We start from the raw sequence: 18,913 nt of genomic DNA, 5'->3' as shown, positions 1-18,913 counted from the left end.
TGCTGCGTTAATAATACTAATGATGATACCTCATCAGTACGTGTGGGGCCCTTTTGCTGCTCTCCTGCTGCTGTTGCTGCTGCACCCTTATTCCACGGCTTCTTATACTGCTGCTGCTGCTGCTGCTGCTGCTTGTCGTGCTGCTGCAGCAAACCTGCATTCTTTAATATCCATCGCTGCTCTGCGTCTGTCTCCAACAGCGCATACAGCCGAGCTGTTAGGTGCTGCAGCGCCTTATCCCCTACAGCAGCCCACAGCCCCCAATCTATGCTGCTGCTGCTGCTGCTGCTGCTGCTGTTGCTGCTGCTGCTGTTGCTGCTGCTGGAGGGGACACGGAGCTCCATTAGGGCGCTCTCAACATTCTTTGCTGCTGCATGCCAAGGGTTTCCTCCCCAGGTGTCTAACCACTGCAGCACATCTTCTTGCTGCAGCAGCTTATCTGCTGCTGCTGCTGCTGCAACTGCAGCAGCAGAAGAGGAAGCAGCAACAAAGGGACTCCCCGCAATATTGCCGCCGTCGTTAGAAGTGCTGCCATGCCGCTTCTGCTGCTGCTGCTGTTGCCGCTGCTGCTTCTGTTGCTGCCGCTGCTGCCACCCATCATAACGCCTAGCAGAAGCATCTTTGCTGCGCTGCTGCTGCAGTGCAGCCTTCACCTGCTGCTGCAGCTGCTGCTGCTCTTTTTTTATTGTATCGTCGTCATTGTCATGCTGTGCATGCGGCTTGTCCCGCTGCTGCTGCTGCTGCTGCTGCTGCTTCTGATATGGTTTCTGCTGAGGCCTGTCATTGTGCTGATGCTGCTGTTGCTGCTGCTGCTGCTGCGGTTTCTTACCATCAGCTGAGCTGCTGCTGCTGTCGCCGCCGCTGTTGCTACCTTTCCTCCCACCAAACCCTCCGCGAGGCCGTGGGGGGCCCCCACGGCCACGCGGGGGGCCCCCACCTCGACCTCGTCCCCTAAACGAGAAGCCGCCTCGCTTGTTGCTGCTATTGTTGTTGCTGCTGCTGCTGTTGGCAGCAGCAGCAGCATGCCTCTTGAGGTTGCTGGGGGGCCCCGAGCCTCCCCTTGAGGGTTTATGATCTGCCCTTGCAGCACCGCCCCTGCGATGTACGGACATCGCGGCGCTGCTGCTGCTGCTGCTGTTGCTGTTGCAGTGCTGCTGCTATAGCTCCTGCCGTCGTGTCCGCTAAAAGCTGCAAGCAGCAAATCAAGAAAATAATGTGCAGCAGCAGAAGCCTGGCTTATGTCGCCTCTATGAGGATCGGCGAGGATCGATGCTGCTATTGCTGCTGTCGCTGCTGCTGCTGCTGCTGCGGGGCCCCACAGTCGGTCACCCCCAAGAGGAGAGCTACTAAATATAGAGCTTCTCCTTCATTATTATTCTTTTTTTGTTGCTGCTGCTGCTATTGCTGCTGCTGCTGTTGCGGCAAAGCCCCGGGGGGCCTCTTGCTGTAGGACGGCGGAGAGCAGAGGGGCCCCGCCGGTGCTGCTGCTGCTGCTGCTGCCTGCGCCGCCGACTCAAGCGCTGCAGCAGCAGCAACAACAGCAACTGCTGCAGCGACAAGATATATTTTTTAATATTTGTAAGACAAAAAAAATATGTTAACAATTAAACAGAGATAAGAACAGTCCTGCTGCTTATACAGCAGCAGATTTGCTGTTGAGCTGTATGACCTGCTGCTGCTGCTGCTGCTACTGCTACTGCCTCTGCTGCAGCTGTTGCTGCTGCTTCGGAAGCAGCCGCTGCAGCAATCACCTGAGCTGCCGAGGTGTTCTGCAGCTTCAGGAGCTGCTGTCGCCGCTGCTGCTGCTGCTGCATCGGCTCGTAGCAGCAGCAGTTATTGCAGCACGGTGTACAGACAGTGCGAAAAGCAAGAGATCACCGCAGCTGCAACAACAACAGCAGCAACAGCGGCAGCAGCAACAGCGGCAGCAGCAACAGAGGCAGCAACAACAGCTTGCCTCCTCCATGAGGCCGCTAAGGCTACTTTGAGGCTAGTAGATACAGCAGCTGCTGCAGCTGCCACTGCAGCGGCTGCTGCTGCTGCAGCAGGAGCAGCACAAGCGTGGTCCGTTCTGTGTTACAATATTGTGAAACATTTGCTGCTGCTACTGCTGCTGCTGCTGTGCTGCTGCTGCTGCTGCTACTAGCTGCTTATAGCAGTCTTCACTATGTGTCTGTCTGTAGCTAGCCTCTACTGCGGAGACAGGAGCAGCAGCTGCTGCTGCTCCTGTCTCCCTTTGTCTCCGTATCTTTCTGCCTCCCCACTCCTACTGCCTCTAAGCTGCATATGTGTCCACCCCAAGAAGAAACAGCAGCAGCAGCAACAGCAGCAGCTGCTGCTGTTGCTGCTGCTGTACTCAGGTTGCTGCATCTGTGTGGATACCTTTACACTGTAATTTAAACGAAGCAAATTCTGCAGCGGCAAATCCTGCTGCTATGCGGCAGCAGCAGCAGCAGCACCTGCTGTTCCTGTCCTTGCTGCTGCTGCTGCTGCTTCTGTTGCTGTACCTGCTGCAGCTGCAGCACCTGGTAGGCCTAGCATCGTGCTGCTGCAGCACTCTCTGGAGCTAGGCATGCGTTTGCATCAATAGCAGCAACTGCAGCAGCAGCAACTGCAGCAGCAGCAGCAGCAGCAGCAGCGTAATCAAGTCCGATTAAAACAAAAAACATCTGTCTCGTCCTGCATGCGCTGCTGCTGCTGCTGCTGCTGCTGCTGCTACTGCTGTAATTTGCTGCTGCCGCTAAAACACTTGAAACAGTTGAGACAGATCAATTTGCAGCTGCTGCTGCTGCATCTGCAGCGGCTGCTGCTGCTTCTGCTGCTGCTGCTGCTGCTGCTTCAACGAAGGGTAACCAGATGTTATCAAACACTGCGAGAGCTTTCGGCCGCCTCTGTCCTTGCTGCTGCTGCTGCTGCTGCAGCGACGGCTGCTGCTGTTTCTGCCACTCCTGATGCAGCAGTTGCTGCCTTTGTTGCTGTTGCCTCTTCCGCTGCGGCACCTGCTGATTGTGCTGCTGCTGCTTCTGCTGCTTCTGCTGCTGCTGCTTCTGCAGCTATTCTCTTCCTCTCGCGCACGTCGCTCAGTTGCTCCAGTTCCTGCTGCTGCTGCTGTTGTTGCTGCTGCTGCTGCTCTATAGAACGAGCAACTCGGTCGATGCTCTTAAGGTACCTCCGCCCTACCTGCCCGAAGCGTGCATACACCGCAGGCGTTGCCTGCAGCAACAGCAGCAGCAACAGCAGCAACAGCAGCAGCAAACAGTGTAAACCCCCTCCAGTGCACACCCCATACCTCACAAAGACACATCAGCTGCGCAGAAACGCTGCTGCCGATGCATGCAGCGGCAGAAGCAAATGCCGCAGCAGCAGCAGCAAAGGCAGCAGCAAAGACAGCAGTAGCAGCAGCAGCAAAAGCCGCCGCCGCAGCAGCAGCAACAGCAGCGCGTCGTACCTCAGAATTCATATCTCTCCGAGACCACCCGATGCTATCTGCAGCAGCAACAGCAACAGCAGCAACAGCAAGAGCGTTAGTAACATGGAGATATGCAGAACAGCAGCAACAGCAGCAACAGCAACAGCAACAGAAACAGATGCAGCAGCAACAGCAACAGCAACAGCAGCAGTTCGTGTGTACCTGCGCTGCGCCAAGAAGTGAAGCGTCTTCCTGGTGTCGCCCCTTTCTCGCGGCCATTTGCTTCTTGCTGTTTCTGCTGCTGCTTCTGCTGCTGCTGCTGCTGCAGTTCCTGCTTCCGTTGCTGTTCCTGCTGCTGTTTCCGTTCCTGCTGCTGCTGCTGCTGGCCATTTGTTGCTGTGTCAATCTCTGTATCTGTCTCTTCTACAGATGGTTGGCTGTTTCCTTCTTCTTCTTGCTGCTGCTGCTGCTGCTGCAGCTGCTGCTGCTGCATTTTTTGCTGCAGCAGCTGCTGCTTGTGGGCATTTTGTGTGGGGCCCCCGCAGCCAGTCAGCAGCAGCCATTGATCATCAGCAGCAGGAACAGCAGCAGCCTGCAGGGGCAGCACTCCTGTGTCCTCAGATAGATCATATATATCGCATGTTAGCTGCCTATACACCCCAGAGTCTCCAGCCCCCTTGGGGTGTATGCTGAGGTCATCATTATCTAACCAATAAACCTCAACAGGGGAGCTTGCTGCTAAACTCTGAGAGCAGCAGCAGCAGCAGCAGCAAAAACAAAAGCAGCAGCAGAATCGAGGAGCTACAGACTGCAGCAGCAGCGCACCAGCAGCAGCCGCAAAACATACACATATACACATGCAGCACACAACATGCTGCTGCTGCACCTGCAGCACGAGCAGCAACTGCAGCTACAGCAGCAACAGCAGCAGCAGTAGATGCAGCAGTCTTCAATGCTACGCCAGCACCATCCTGCAGCAGCAGCATCAGCAGCAGCAGCAGCAGCAGCAGCAGCAGCAAAATCTCTTACCTGAAGATGGCCTGTTGAGATACTCTGCGACACATCGCCTACAAGCAAACAGCAGCAGCAACAGCAGCAGCAACAGCAGCAGCAGAAGCAGAAGCATGCACATGATTGATTGCTACCTTATAGAACTAAGAGCCCATTCTTTGTATTTGGTGCAGCAGCAGCATCTGTTGCTGCTGCTGCTGCTGCTGCTGCTGCTGCTGCTGCTGCTGCTGCTGCTTCTGCAGTGTTAGTATTCTCTTACTGGTCTCGCAGCCCGTTGTGCTATCCTGTTGCTGCTGCTTCTGCTGCAGCGGCATCCCTTGCTTCTGCTGCTGCTGCTGCTGCTCGTACTTCTTTTGCTGTTGCTGCTGCTGCTCCTGTTCCGCGCTCTTGGGAGAGGAACTGCCCACCAATGATTCATCTGCCGGCTCTTGCTGCTGCTGCTGCTCCTGCTCCTGCTCCTGCTGCTGTAGCTGCTGCAGCTGCTCTACGTGATGCGCCTCTAGCCGTTCCCGCTGCTGCAGCGCTTGTATCTGTCTCTCAAGAATTTCCTGTTTTATTTGGTGCTGCTGCAGCATCACCTCTTGCTGCTGCAGCAGCAGCTCCTGCTGCTGCACCTTCTGCAGCAGCAAATCAACAGTTGGGGCATCCCTTTCTTTTGCATCCTTTAGAGGCCACTCTGCTACATGCAGCACCAGGTCCTCCTCCTGCTCCTGCTCCTGCTGCTGCTGCTGCTGCTTCTGCTTCTGCCTGTATCGCCGCTTCTGGTGCTGCCTTACTTGGTGCTGCTGCTTCCTCTGCTGCTGCTGCAGCATAAGCAGCTTCTGCTGCAGGAAGGTAGGCAATGCAGCAGCAATGCCGCAGCACGGCCCCGTGTCTGCGGAGCGCTGGCTAGAGCAGCTGTCGCTGTCAACATCTGCAGCAGAAGCAGCAGCAGCTGCTGCTGCGGCGGCTGCTGCTGCTGCAGCAACAGCAGCTCGCGCTGCAGCTGCCGCAGGACTAGAGCCACGTGGATTTTCCCTATAATTATGCTGAAGCTGCTGCTGCTGCTGCTGCTGCGCTGCTGCATGCAGACCGTCCGAGTATATGTGGAGGCTTCTAAGTTCCTTTTGCTGCAGTTGTTGCAGCATCTGCTCCTTCTGTTGCTGCTGCCATTGCTGCTGTTGTTGCTGCTGCTGCAGCCGCTGGCGCTGCTGGGCATTCCAGTGCTTGTGCAGATTCTTTGTCTGCTGCTGCTCGTGGTGCTGCTGCGGCAGTTGCTGCTGCTGCTGCTGCCGTACAGACTCTAAAGGGGAGAAATATTTGTCTTGGGCCGGCAGCCACATTAGGCAGTTTCCCTGCTTATGTACGCGAACGTGCATGGGGCCTTGCTGCTGCTGCTGCTGCCGCCAGTGCTGCTGCTGCTGCTGCTGCTGCTGCCGCACAGCTGCATCCGGGTGAGCACCGACTGGGCGGCCGGAGCTAGGGATGTAATAGTACGTGCCTCCATCAGCAGGCTCATAATTAATGCGTCCCTGTAGCAGTTGCTGCTGCTGCTGCTGCTGCTGCTGCTGCTTGTGCTGGGCAGTAGGGGCCCACCACATATTCCTTTGCTGCCCCTGCTGCTGCGCAGGCTGCTGCACTTGCTGCAACACAGCAGCAGCAGGCTTTGTAAAGATAGGCTTAACCTTGGCAGCAACTCGCTGCTGTCGCTCTTCTGATGCAGCAGCAGCAGAAGCTCCATACCTGCAACAGCAGCAGCAGCAGAAACCACAGAAGCAGCGCAGCAGCAAACCCAATGGGGAAGATGCAGCAGTACACCCTGCTGCTTCTACATCCTGCTGCTGCTGTTGCTGCTGCTGCTGCTGCAAACTTACAAAGGAGCCTTCAAAAAACTGCTGTAGTCCTGTTGGTCATCAGGCCCATTTAATACCTGAAAAACAGCAGCAGCAGCAGCAGCAGCAGCAGCAACAGCAGCTGCACAAACCGCAGCTCAGAGATCCATAGCCACCCGTAGCAGCAACAGCACGATGTGCAGCAGCAGCAAGTCATGCATAAAGAGACACTGCACTCCAAGAAACAAAGAGACGAGGGCAGCAGCAGCAGCAACAGCAACAGGAACAGCACAGACAGCAACAGCACAACGGCAGCAGCAACAGCAGCAGCAACAGCAGCAGCAACAGCAGCAGCAACAGCAGCAGCAACAGCAGCAGCAACAGCAGCAGCAACAGTACCTTCAAAAACCTGGTTGGGGAGGAATCAAGAGGCGGCAAAACCATATAAACGTCTTGCTGCTGCATGGTGGCACAGGCTGCTGCTGCTGCTGCTCTTGCTGCTGTTGCTGCCGCTGCTGCTGCTTCAGGCGTTGATACCGGGCGGGCCGCCTGTTGTATGGCAGCAGTTGCTGCTGCTGCTGCTTGTTCTGTTGCAACACCTTCTGTAGATAGCTCTGGGTGTACATCCAGCAGCAGGTCTGTTCCTCTAACAGGAACTGCTCTGCTGCTGCTGTTATTGCGGTGCTGCTGTTGCTGCTGCTGCTGCTGCACCTGCCAGCAAATCTCCGTGGCTGTCCAGTATTCTGTTGACAGCCTTAAGAGGAAGTAAAACCAAGGGAAGCAAATATATCTTGGAGGAAGTCACTGCTGCAGCAGGTGTGCTGCTGCTGCTGCTGCTGCTGGCGGTTGGAAGCCGACGTGTGGTCCCCTAGCCGAGCAGTTAAGGGAAAGGATGAGTTGTTTGTGTTGCTGCTGCTGCTGCTGTTGCCTCAAATTGCTGCTTCTAACGGTGCAGCAGCTCCAGCAGCAGCACGAGCAGCAGCAACAACAGCAGCAGCAGCAGCAAGCCGAATAAGATGACTACGCGCTGCCTACGGTGTTGCTGCTGTTGCTGCTTCTAAAGAATAAAGATCTCACATATAAAGGAAGGAAGTTCAGTTTCGCTGTTTGCTGCTGCTGTTGTTGCTGCTGTTGCTGCTGTTGCTGCTCAGCAGCCTTCGTCGTTGACTCGTCACATGCCAGCGGCAGCAGCAGCAACAGCAGCAGCAACAACAACAACAGCAGCAGCAGCTATACCCTCTAGCTATCTATTTCCCCTTATGATTTAAATAATTATTAACAAATTTAATTACTAATTCCTTATAAAGCTTTTCATAGTAGCAGCAGTAACGGCAGCAGCTAACCTCCTACCAGCAACAACAGCAGCAACAACAACAGCAGCAGCAGCAGCAGCAGCAAACGACTCGGGGCCTCCTCCGGATTTCTAGTCTGCTGCTGAGCCTGCAGCAGCATCACTATCAGCTGCACCAGTGCATGCAGCAAGTGTTTATATATATTTGTCTGTGCAATTAAAGGTATTAGTACTGCTGCTGCAGCTGCTGCTGCTGCAGCTTCGATAGCAGCAGCAGCCCTCCGTGGGGCCCCCTGTCCGCAGGAGGCCCTTCATTTCCTTTCTGTTTAGGCCGTAGCAAACAACGCACTCACCAGAAGCAGCAACAGCAGCAGCAGAAGCAGAAGGAAAGAAGACAGGCTGCCGCTGCTGCTGGTTCCGTTGCTGCCGCTACCGCTGCTGCTGCTGCGGGAGCAGCAGCAGCAGCAGCAAAAGGGTTTCCCCTGTGTCTTGTGTTGGGGCCAGGGCGTTCAGTTCGCTGTGTAAAAACAGCAGCACTCTCAGCAGTAACTGCAGCAACTGCAGCAGCTGCTGCCGCCGCCGCAGCAGCAGCAGCAGCAGTCAAGATGGAGGCCCCATACCTTATGGAATGTTATGAGGACTGCCGCTCCCTCAAGTTTCAGCATGGTGTGTTGCTGCTGGTGTCGTTGCTGTTGCTGCTGCTGTTGTTGCTGCTGCTGTTGCTGCAGCAGCTACTGCAGTTTCTGCTGCTGCTGCTGCTGCCGTTGTTGGCAGCAACGGCGTCTCCTTATCTGTTGTTTGTCTTGCGACGCAGCCTTCAGACTTCCAATAGACAGCAGCAGCGGAAGCAGCGGCAGCAGCAGCAGCAGCAGCAACAGCAACAGCAGCAACATCCTGTGTGTGCTGCACTGCTGCAACCTGCTAGTTGTGGGGTGGGGGGATCGTCTCCTCCCCTACTGTGCTGTTACTGCAGCAAGAGGAGAACTTTCTCTTCGTCAGCCTCCTATAGAGGTGAGTTCTGCTGCTGCTGCTGCTGTTGCTGCTGCTGCTGCAGCTTCTAGTGCTGTTGTTCTTGTTGCTGCTTCTGTTGCTAGTGCTGTTGCTGCTGCTCATCCTCTGCAGCTGCTGCTGCTGCTTCTGCTTTTACTGCTGCTGTTGCTGCTGTCCATTGTGCTTCATGCTGCTGCTGCTTCTGCTGTGCTGCAGCTTGGTGGTGTCGTCTCTTCTTTGCTGCTGAGCCGCTGCAGCAGCTTCCTCGCTGTTGCTGCTGGACGTAGGGCAGTTGTGCTGCCTGTAGGCAACTGTGCAGAAGCAGCAGCAACAGCAACAGCAGCAGCAGCAGAGACAGCAGCAGCAGCAGCAGCAGAAACTTGTCTCTCTGCGTCCTCCAAGAGAATTGAAGTCGCGGAGCTTCCTGAGGATATCACGGCCATTGCATGGACAGGTATTGCTGCTGCTGCTGCTGCTGCTGCTGTTGCTGTTGCTGCTGCTGTTGCTTCTGTTGCTGTTCGTGTCTTAATGCAGCTAAGGCGTAGGTGGTGGTGCTCCGTTCTATTCCTTGTGCTGCATTTGCTGCATTTGTTGCTGTTTCTGCTGCTGTTGCTGCTGTTACTGCTGTTGCTGCAGGCGACGGGCGGCTGCTGCTGAATACATACAGCAGCGGCTTATTTATTGCTGCTGCTGATGGCGAATTACAGCTTGCTGTCTCCCCTCCTCTAAGAATATCCTGTAAGCTGCTGCTGCAGACGTTCTTGGTACTGCTGCTGCTGCTGTAGTTGCTGCTGCTGCCTCACGATGTTGCCTGTTGCTGCTGCAGCTTTGTTATTCATATATGGGAGTTGTGGTTGTCTGCTGCTGCTGCTGCTGTTTTTGCTGCTGCTGCTGCTGCAGCAATTACGGGGTTTTTTGGGGGTGACGAAGAGGGACCATTAAAGGGGACTGTTGCGCTGCTCTCCTCTCGCTCTCCCCTTGCTCTTTGGGCATTGACAACGCATGCAAACAGCAGCAGCAGCAGCAGCAGCAGCAGCAAGGAGTTGAGTCTGATTCCTATTAGCCTTGCTGGCTTAGACGGAGAACTAAACCCTGAGGGAGCAGCACTTGCCAAGGGGTGGGGTTTCTGCTACTGCTGTTGCTGCTGCTGCTGCTTCTGTTGCTGCTGCTGCATCTGATCGTCCATCTCCAGCGGGCGGTGTTGATGCTCCTGCTGCTGCCGTTGCTGCTGTTTGCTGCTGCTGAGGCCTGTTGTTGTGCTGCAGCAACAAACATTTTATCTGCTGCTGCTGTTGCTGCTGTTTTTGTTTGCTGCAGCAAGGGGCGGTGTTTGGGCCTGTCTTGGATATCTCCTGGCTTTACAGTAGATCAAGGAATTGCTGCTGCTGCAGCTGCTGCTGCTGAGGGTCCTTTTCTTGCTGCTCTTTTTGCTGTTGAGGATGATCAAGGCGACGACGACGAGCAGCAGCAGCAGCAGCAGTTTGCTTCTGCTGCTGAGGAGGATGCCTTCCTTGAGGCAGAAAATCCTCCATTCTCTTCTTTGCTGCTCTTCGCCAAACTCGAGGCTGCGCAGCAGCAGCAGCAGCAGGAGCTGCAGCTGGTACCCATTGCTGGTGCCTTAAATGAGGTAGGTACCATGCTTGCATCCCTTTGTGTTGCCACACTGCTGCTGCTGCTGCTGCTGCACGTGCTGCTGTTGTGAACACTTGCTGCTGCTGCTGCCGTTACTGCTGCTTCAGCATGCTGTTTGTGCTACTGTTGCTGCTGCTGCTGCTGCTGCAGATATACTTGGCTCGTGTCCGAGCAGCAACAAGCAGCAGCTTTTATCCTCTTATTGATTGGGGGGCGATTTACGTGAGGTGTACAGACACCACACAACTGTCTCTCTTTGCATGCAATGCATTTGTTAAACAAATAGACAGCAGCAGCAGCAGCAGCAGCAACAGCAGCAACAATAACAAAAGACTTGGATGGGGAGACGCAAGCGGCCAAGAAGAATTAGAAGGTAAGCAGCACAATCTGCTGCAGCAGCAGCTGCTGCTGCTACAGCAGGAGCAGCAGCAACAGTAGCTCCTCAGCACTCAGCCTTCCTTTGTCCTTCTCCCCTTACTTCCCTAATCACCCCATCAACAACTCACCCGCACTCCCTTCACCAGCACCATCACCGCCACCACTATCAGCAGGAGCAGCAACAACAGCAGCAACAAGAGTACGCATATGCATGCATAATATATATATGTATATATATATGTATATATATATATATATATATTAGGTATTGAATTATGGCGAAGTATAATATTAATGGAAGGAAATAATTTGGAGTCAACAGATGAAGAATCGATGCCTCTTGGATTTTCTATTTTCAACTCTTTTCATGATTCTATTCTTAGACAACATGTAATTTAACCCTAAACCCTAAACCCTAAACCCTAAACCCTAAACCCTTCTAAATCCTTCTAAACCCTTCTAAACCCTTCTAAACCCTTCTAAACCCTTCTAAACCCTTGCAAACCTTTGTAAACCTTTGTAAACCATAAACCCTTCTTGTAAACCCTAATAAATCATAATAAATACTTATCAAGAATAATCAAGAATAATCAACAGTAGTAATGAGTAATAAACACTTTTTATTCATCTTTTTCTCCTTTTTCTTTTATTTCTTTTTTTCTTCTTTTTTTATTTCTTTTTTTTTGTATCTTTTGTTTGTTTATGTTAAGGGTGATATAGATACTCCTCTATTAACATCTCCTCCAGTCTTCTTTATTGCTGAATCATGCGGTAAGAAGGGTCTAGGGTTTAGGGTTTAGGGTCTAGGGTTTCGTGTTGCTCTCCTAGTGACCAGTTTTTATTTCTGTGAATATATGTGTTTGTAGCATTGCTTCATGTGTCAACAGCAGCTGCTGCGGTAGTTTTGCTTCTGCTGCTGCAGTTCTGCTGCTGCTGCTGCAATTCTGCTGCTGCTGCTGCAGTTCTGCTGTGCGCATGCGTAGCGTTATGTGCTGCAGGGGAGGTGACGGTACACCTGGCAGATCGCTGCTCTACCCTTGTAAGGCAGACAGAGGCCTTTGAGATTCCGCTGCTGCCTCCGCTGCAGCTGCAGCAGCAACAGGAGCAGGACAGTTGCCTGCAGCAGCAGATGGCCCCTTGGTTCCAACGGCTTGCTCCGAAGCAGCAGCAGAAGAAAGCAGAGACAGTTGCTGCTACACAAGATGCACCAATCAGCAGCAGCAGCAAAGGGAAGGCAGAAGCCACGCGGAGCCGCGATAAGAAGCTTGGCAGCAGCAGCAGCAGCAGCAGCAGCAAAGAAAAAGACCAACGGAAGCACAGCAGCAGCAAGCATGGTGGGAGCAGCAGCAGTAAACATGATGGGAGCAGCAGCAGTAAACATGATGGGAGCAGCAGCAGCAAGCATGGTGGGAGCAGCAGCAGCAAGCATGGTGAGAGCGGCACCAGCAAGAGCAAAAGCAGCAAGGATAAGCATAGCAGCTGCCGCAACAAGCTGGCTAATTTAGTAGGTCGTCTATGGAAGCGCAACAGCAAAGCAGCAAAGGAGGCAACGCTGGCAGCAGCAGCAAAGGAGCTGCATGCAGCACCCCCTAGGCGCAGCAGCAGCAGCAGCAGCACACTAAGCAAATGGAGGCAGCAGGTGCAGTCTTCTCCTGAACACCAAGAGGCAGTCGCGCTGCTTAAGAGAGTACGTTGCTGCTGTCTTTGCTGCAGCTAGTGTATGTCCGTTCTTCTCTGCTGCTGGTGCTTATGTTTCTGCTGCTGCTGCTGCTGCTTTTGTTGTTCCTGTTGCTTTTTCTGATGCAGCAGATCCTGCTTCGGTGCTGTGCTGCGGTGGCACTGACTCAATTCTGCTGCTGCTGTTGCTGCTGCTGTGCGCGCAGGTTGCTGCAGGGGAAGAGCTTTTGGGGTCTGACGCAGCACTTGCTGCTGCTGTTGCTGCTCCTCTTGCTGCTGCACTGCGTGCATTTGAGTGGCGATTGGCAGCATCGGAGGTCTGCTGTGCTGCAGCACGAAAGACGCTGAAGGAGCAGCTGCAGCAGCAGCAACAGCAAATTGAAGAGCAGCAGCACAACCAACAGAAGCAGCAGCAAGAGCAGCGGCCCGCCACTCTAGCGTCGCAGGTATCGGGGCTGCAGCAGTCTGTACAAGCACTGCAGCAGCAGCAGCAGGTGCTGCTGCAGCGTCTGTCTCAACTTCGTGGCGTAGAAGAGACACAAGCACAGAGCAGCAGCAGAGTGCGGCGTCTTCTAAGCCGGCTGTTGCTACAGCAGCAGTTGCTGCAGCAGCAGCAGCAGGGGAACGATAACCTTATGCTACTAACCACGCAGGAGCAGCAGCACCTAGAGGACTTAGCGCTGCTGCCCCCGTTTGCTGCTGGTGCTGCTGCTGCTGCTACCCAACAGGAAGAACTGCATCAGCAGCGAGCTGCAGCACGGGAGCGGACCCGACAGTTGCAGCAGCTGTTACTGCGCCTGCAGCAGCAGCAGCTGCTGCAGCAGCAGCTGTATGAAGAACAGTTGGCTCTTGCAGAAGACGTGCAGGATCAGCAAGCCTCGCAGACACTGCAACGGTACTGCTGCTATTGTTGCTGCTGCTGTGGTTGTTGCTCTTGCTCTTGTTTTGCTTCGTTAGTTGCTGCTTGGAGTTGCTGCTGCGCATGTCGGTGCTGCTCAAGGTGCTGCTGCACTTACTCTTGTCCCTTTGCTGCTGTCTTGTGTGTGCACATACAGCCTTGGTGCTGCACTGACGCAGCAGCAACGGCGCGTGCTGCTGCTACTGCGGAGGGCTGAGGCATTGGCACTTGGGTTGATTGGCAGGACAATCCCCACAGCAACAGCGCATGCGCAGCAGCAGGAGCAGCCGGTGCTGCAGCAGCAGCAGGAACAGCCAGCACACAAGCCGCCTGAAGCTACTGCAAATAGCTGCAGCAGCAACAACAACAACAACAGCAGCAGCAGCCGGAGGCATTGGAGGCCAGGGGCTCGCTTTATGTTACCTGCCAGCTTCTTAGATAGCACGGAAGAAGACGTGGAGCAACAGCAGCAGCAGCAGCAGCAAGCATCTCATATACAGGCAGCAGCACCAGCGGCAGGAGCAGCAACGGCAGCAGATGCAACAGCAACAAAAGAAACAGCAATAAAAGCTGTAGATACAGTGGGAAGCCGCATGCGGCAGTCTCTCTTCTTCGCCGCCGACGCAGGCGCAGCAACACCAGCAACCGCCCCATCTGCCTCAGAAGCTGCTGAGTCCGCATGCAAGCGGGAGGCTGCTGCTGAGAACTGTGAGGTGGAGCGAGAAGAGCAGCAGAGACAGCAGCAGCTTCAGCAGCAACAGCAACAGCAACAGCAGCAACGGCAGCTTGAGCAGCAACAACAACAGCAACAGCAGCAGAGAGCAATCATGGAGTTGCTGCAGAAGACAAAGTGAGTCCTTGTGATGTCTTTTGCTGCTGTTTGTTTGCTGCATGCATGTGTGGCTCGGAAATACTCTGTGTTGTTGCTGCTGCTGCTGCTTTTTGCTGCAGGGATCTGCAGCAGAAAGCAGTTGAACTAGAGGAATATGTTGCTGCAGTCGAACAGCAGGCAGCTAATTGTCTCCCCCTTGAACCATTTGCTGCTGCACAGGCAGCTGATAAGGAGGGGCAGTCGCATTTGCTGCAGCAGCTGCAGCAGGAGTTGCTGATGCCGCTGCAGTTTGGGCTTCCCACTGCTGCATCAGCAGCACCGAGTCCTCAAGGAGATGGAGATGCTTCAACGCTGCTTCTGCTGCAGCAGTTGCTGCACGAGGAAACAGCCACCCGCGCACGAGAGGCCGCAGGTCGCCGCGCGCTGCTGCAGTTGCTGCTGCAGAAGCAGCAGCCCCAGCAGCAGCAACAACAGCAACAGCAACAGCAACAGGAGGCGGCAGTAGATGGCAGCCTCGATATTGCTGATAAAGGAGACAGTTGGCTTGCTGCTAAAGGGGGAAAAGACGATCTGGGGATCGATTGGGAGACACTGGATAGCAGCATTGGGGGGTTCAGCAGCAGCGGCAGCAGCAGAAGCAGCAGCAGGAGCAGCAGCAGAAGCAGTGGAAGCATCAGCAGCAGTTACAGCGAGTTTGATGTTAGTGAAGCGAGCAGCAGCCACAGGGGATCCCGAAGGTACCGTCGCGGTGGCAGCAGCAGCATCAGCAGCAAGGCAAGCAGGAGACGCAGCAGCAGCAGCAGCAACAGCAGCAGTAGTAGAACGGGTGCAGTTTTAGACGGCGATAGCGATGCGTTAACGGGCGGACTATCGGAGGAAGAGAAATGGGAGGCTAAACAGCAAATAAGCAGCAAACAGCAGCAGCAACTGCAGCAGCAACAGCAGCAGCAACAGCGGCAGCACGTGGACCCCACAGCTGCGGATCCAAGAAAGGCAGTTCTACCCCCGGATCCCACCAAAAAAACCGATCCCAACAAAGCTGTTCTACCCCCAGACCCCACAAAAGTTGTGTTGCCTCCAGACCCGATCAAGGCAGTACTCCCCCCCGGTCCCACCAAGGCAGTACTACCCCCCGATCCCACCAAAAAAACCGATCCCACCAAGGCAGTACTACCCCCAGACCCCACAAAAGCTGTGTTGCCTCCAGACCCAACAAAGGCAATTCTCCCCCCCGATCCCACCAAGGCAGTACTACCCCCCGGTCCCACCAAGGCAGTACTACCCCCCGGTCCCACCAATGCAGTACTACCCCCCGGTCCCACCAAGGCAGTACTACCCCCCGATCCCACCAAAAAAACCGATCCCACCAAGGCAGTACTACCCCCAGACCCCACAAAAGCTGTGTTGCCTCCAGACCCCACAAAGGCAATTCTTCCCCCCGATCCCACGAAGAAAACCGATCCCACCAAGGCAGTGCTGCCCCCAGACCCAACAAAAGCTGTTCTTCCCCCCGATCCCACCAAGGCAATACTACCCCCTGATCCCACCAAAAAAACCGATCCCACCAAGGCAGTACTACCCCCAGACCCCACAAAAGCTGTTCTTCCCCCAGATCCAACCAAGGCAGTTCTACCCCCGGACCCCACCAAGGCAGTACTTCCGCCCGATCCTACCAAGGCCGTTCTACCACCGGACCCCACCAAGGCAGTACTACCCCCCGATCCCACCAAAAAAACCGATCCCAACAAAGCTGTTCTACCCCCAGATCCAACAAAGGCTGTTTTTCCCCCCGATCCCACCAAGGCATCGGATGCTGCTGGTGCTGCTGCGTCTCCTGTTGCTGAAGCAGGAGAGGGGGCACCACAGAAGACTGCAGCAGATGCCCAGGACAAAACAAAAGACTCACAGGAGGCACCACAGGGAGACAACAGCCCCTTTAAAGGTTCCCTCCTTGGTGGTGCTGATAAACCGAGCAGCAGCAGCCCAGGCGGATTATTTGGTAGCAGCACAAACAGCACCGGCGGTGGTTTCTTCGGCAGCAGCAGCAGCCCAGCAACCGGTGCTCTGTTTGGCAGCACCAGCAGCAGCGGTGGCGGTATCTTCGGTAGCACCACCAGCAGCAACCAAGGAGGTGATCTGTTTGGCAGCAGCAGCAGCAGCAGCACCGCCGGCGGGGGTAGCCTCTTCGGTAGTAGTAGCAGCAGCAGTGGTGGTGGTCTCTTTGGCAGCACCACCACCACCAGTGGTGGTGGCCTCTTTGGCAACACCGGCGACAGCAGCAGCACCAGTGGCGGTGGCCTCTTCAGCAGCAGCAGTGGTAGTAGCAGCAGCAGCAGTGGTAGCCTCTTTGGCAACACTAGCGACAGCAGCAGCAGCAAGCCTGCCTCATCTGCTCCTTCGACGAGTATTTTTACTGGGACATTCGGAAGCAGCAGCAACAGCAGCACCGGGCCAATAGATATAAAAGGGATTGGCAACAGTCTTGCTTCCTCCCCCCCTAAACAAACATCAGGGTTTGCAGGGGCTGCTCTTCCTGCTGGTCCCTTTGGTGCCGGGGGTACCTTTGGTGCGGAGGCCCCACAGGGGGCCCCTGGCGGGGGATTGGTAGGCATTATTGGGGGGGGTATCTTCGGCAGCAGCAGCAACAGCAGCAGCAGCAGCGGGGGCACGACAGCTACTTCGGGCTTTGGCAGTCAGACGTCTCCATTTGGCGGCATCTCGTTCTTCCCTCAGCAGCAACAGCAGCAACCGCAGCAGCAACCGCAGCAACAACAGCAGCAGCCGCAACTTTCCTTCGGCAATGTTAGCGTCAGTGACCTGTCCATAGGGCAGCGGCAAACATACAACTTTGGACTGGTACGTTGGAGCTACTGCTGCTGTTTTTGCTGCTGCTGCTGTTGTTGTTGCTGCTGGGGCTATTGTTGCTGCTGTTGGTGCTTCATTGGCTCCCGTTGTGGCTTCGGCAGCTGCTGGTGCTGCATCAGCAACATCTGCAGGTACTGTTCCTGCTGCACCATCACAGCATCGTTCTGTGCACGAATGTCTGTCCCTGTTGCTGCTTCTGCTGCTGCTGCTGCTGCAGGCTAACAACAGCAGCGGCCTAGGCGACCTCCAGCTAGAAGGCCATGTTGCACCTAATACGGGGATAGCCTCGGGGGGGCAGGTCCAAGGTAAGAAAAAATACCAAAACACCTGGTGCTGCCGCTGCTGCTCGATGTATTTTTTCTGCTACTGCTGCTGCTGCTTCTGCTGCTCCTCAATAGCAGCACTAAGTCTCTTGGTGCCGTTGCTGTTGCTGCTGCTGCTGCTTCAGGTGGATTTTCTGCATTTGCAACACAAGGGACAGGTTTTGCCTCTCTTGCTGAGCAGCCAGCATCAGGAGGCTTCTTCGGTGCAGCAGCAGCGCAGGAGCCGCAGCAGCAGCAGCAGGGCTTTGGTGCGTGGGGACAGTTAGGCTCAACGTCTCCTTTTGGCGCTGCAGCGGCTGCTCCAGCATCTGGTGCTCCTGCATCAGGAACAGCAGCACCTGCAGCAGGCAGCGGCAGCATATGGACGAGGGCAAGGACCTCCGACCCCCTCGGCTAACCTATGCGCTGCTCAAGGGTTTAGGGTTTAGATTTAGGGCTTGGGCACAGCTAGTTAGCCAGCTGGGTAGCTAGCTAAGTCCCGCATAGCGCCACAACGCGCAGCAACAGCAAGAGCTGCTGCTGTCGTTGCTGGCACTGCAGTAGCAACAGCTGCTGCTGTCATGGCTAGTGCAGCAGCAGCAACAGCTGCTGCTGCGGCCATCAATCGATGGCGTAATTTTGGCACTTGGATAGGGCTTGTAAAACCCCACTGAATTTGGGCGCAGCCTGCTAGCTAGCTACATTAATTAGTGCAGGAGTAGCTACCTGGCTAGCCAGCTGGGTGGCTAGCTTGCAGGCCAGTTATATAGCTAGCTCGGTCACCTATACGGGTAGCTAGCTGGCTACCTAAACGGCTAAATATCTGGCTAGCTAGAAGACTTACACGGCAGCTAGCTAGATTCCTTACGATGTGGCTAGCTAAACGGCTAGCTAGCTGGCTAGCTAAACGGCATACTAGGTGGCTAGCCACCAGCTAGCGGCTTGTGCCCAAAATAATCCACATATAAAAGCAGTATAGTAAAAAAGTGGTGCAGCTGCTGCTGCTGCACCGCTGCCTCGCGGGTCGCCCCGCTGGCTAGCTAGGTATCTAGCTGGTTAGGTATCTGGATAGCTCGCCAGGTAACTGGTTAGCTATGCAGCTAGTTAGCTATGTAGCTAGCTAGCTAGGTGTTGGATCAGCTAGCAATAATGGGCCCCCACTGCACTCAGCGGTGCCGCTGGCGCAGCTGCTTTGCCCCTGGCCATGCTGCAAGAGTTGCTGCTGCTGCCGCTGCATCCCTAGAGCAAGGCTCTTGTGGGGTGGGCCTGCTGCTGGTATTGCTGCTGCTGCGCGTGCTGCTGCTGCTGCATGTGCTGCTGTTGTATGCGCGGCTGTATCCGTCCGTTCCCCTCGTTCCTCTACTGCTTCTCCATTTCCCGCTGCTGCTGCTGCAGCTTCTTCTTAGCAGTTGCTGCGTCCGCTAGTAAGTAAATGCCTCCGAGCTGTACGTACACCTCACGCCCTGCAGGCAGCGAGTTAACTTCATGCATAGCCACTGTTTGTTCGCTCTTATAATCCCCCTTTATATTAGCATCAGCAGAAGCAGCAGCAGCAGCAGCAGGAGGTGATCTTATCCCCTGTTGGGCCTTGGGGGGCCCCCCCGTGTTGCTCGCGCTGTAGGGGGGGGCCCCCACCATGCTGCGTAAAGGAGAGGGGGAATAGTACTGCTTTTTGTCTTCCTTATCCTTTTATTGTTTATTTATAAACATGTAACGTAAAATAAATTAATAGTTTAAGGGTAATTGTAGGAAAAAACAAGAAAGGTGGGCCCCCGCTAGGTGGGCCCCACAGGGGGCCCCGCCCGGCGTGCCCTGGG

At 55.0% G+C, this 18,913-nt stretch overlaps 3 protein-coding genes across 3 annotated transcripts in view; 1 reads left to right on the top strand and 2 right to left on the bottom strand.

The window, feature by feature from the left end:
• EMWEY_00017810 (hypothetical protein, conserved) overlaps positions 1–1,112 on the bottom strand; it is a gene marked incomplete at both ends in the record, with an annotated part of 6,210 nt that extends 5,098 nt beyond the window's left edge. Inside the window, one exon of the mRNA XM_013479947.1 lies at positions 1–1,112. This exon is cut by the window's left edge and continues 406 nt beyond it. Within this exon, the coding sequence (XP_013335401.1) occupies positions 1–1,112 (1,112 nt within the window).
• A 1,750-nt stretch (positions 1,113–2,862) lies between these two features.
• EMWEY_00017800 (hypothetical protein, conserved) lies at positions 2,863–7,546 on the bottom strand (the record flags this gene model as incomplete). The annotated part of the gene is made up of 8 exons (XM_013479946.1): positions 2,863–3,180; positions 3,290–3,486; positions 3,632–4,154; positions 4,439–4,476; positions 4,680–6,142; positions 6,274–6,329; positions 6,631–6,901; positions 7,524–7,546. The coding sequence occupies 8 exons, from the start codon at positions 7,544–7,546 to the stop codon at positions 2,863–2,865; spliced, it is 2,889 nt and encodes a 962-aa protein (XP_013335400.1).
• A 581-nt stretch (positions 7,547–8,127) lies between these two features.
• Positions 8,128–17,514, top strand: EMWEY_00017790 (hypothetical protein, conserved; the record flags this gene model as incomplete). Its single annotated transcript, XM_013479945.1, has 12 exons — positions 8,128–8,188; positions 8,337–8,533; positions 8,729–8,966; positions 9,413–9,629; positions 9,830–10,139; positions 10,295–10,517; positions 11,506–12,209; positions 12,406–13,094; positions 13,255–13,947; positions 14,049–16,785; positions 17,012–17,099; positions 17,243–17,514. 12 exons carry the CDS (start codon positions 8,128–8,130, stop codon positions 17,512–17,514), a joined length of 6,429 nt encoding a protein of 2,142 aa, XP_013335399.1.
• Positions 17,515–18,913: the final 1,399 nt, after the last annotated feature.

This window comes from Eimeria maxima, genomic scaffold (assembly GCF_000499605.1).
Source record: "Eimeria maxima Weybridge genomic scaffold, Emw_scaff149, whole genome shotgun sequence".
Lineage (NCBI taxonomy): Eukaryota > Apicomplexa > Conoidasida > Eucoccidiorida > Eimeriidae > Eimeria > Eimeria maxima.
The sequence above is the reverse complement of the archived record's forward strand: the minus strand, read 5'-3'. Positions and strand labels throughout refer to the sequence as shown.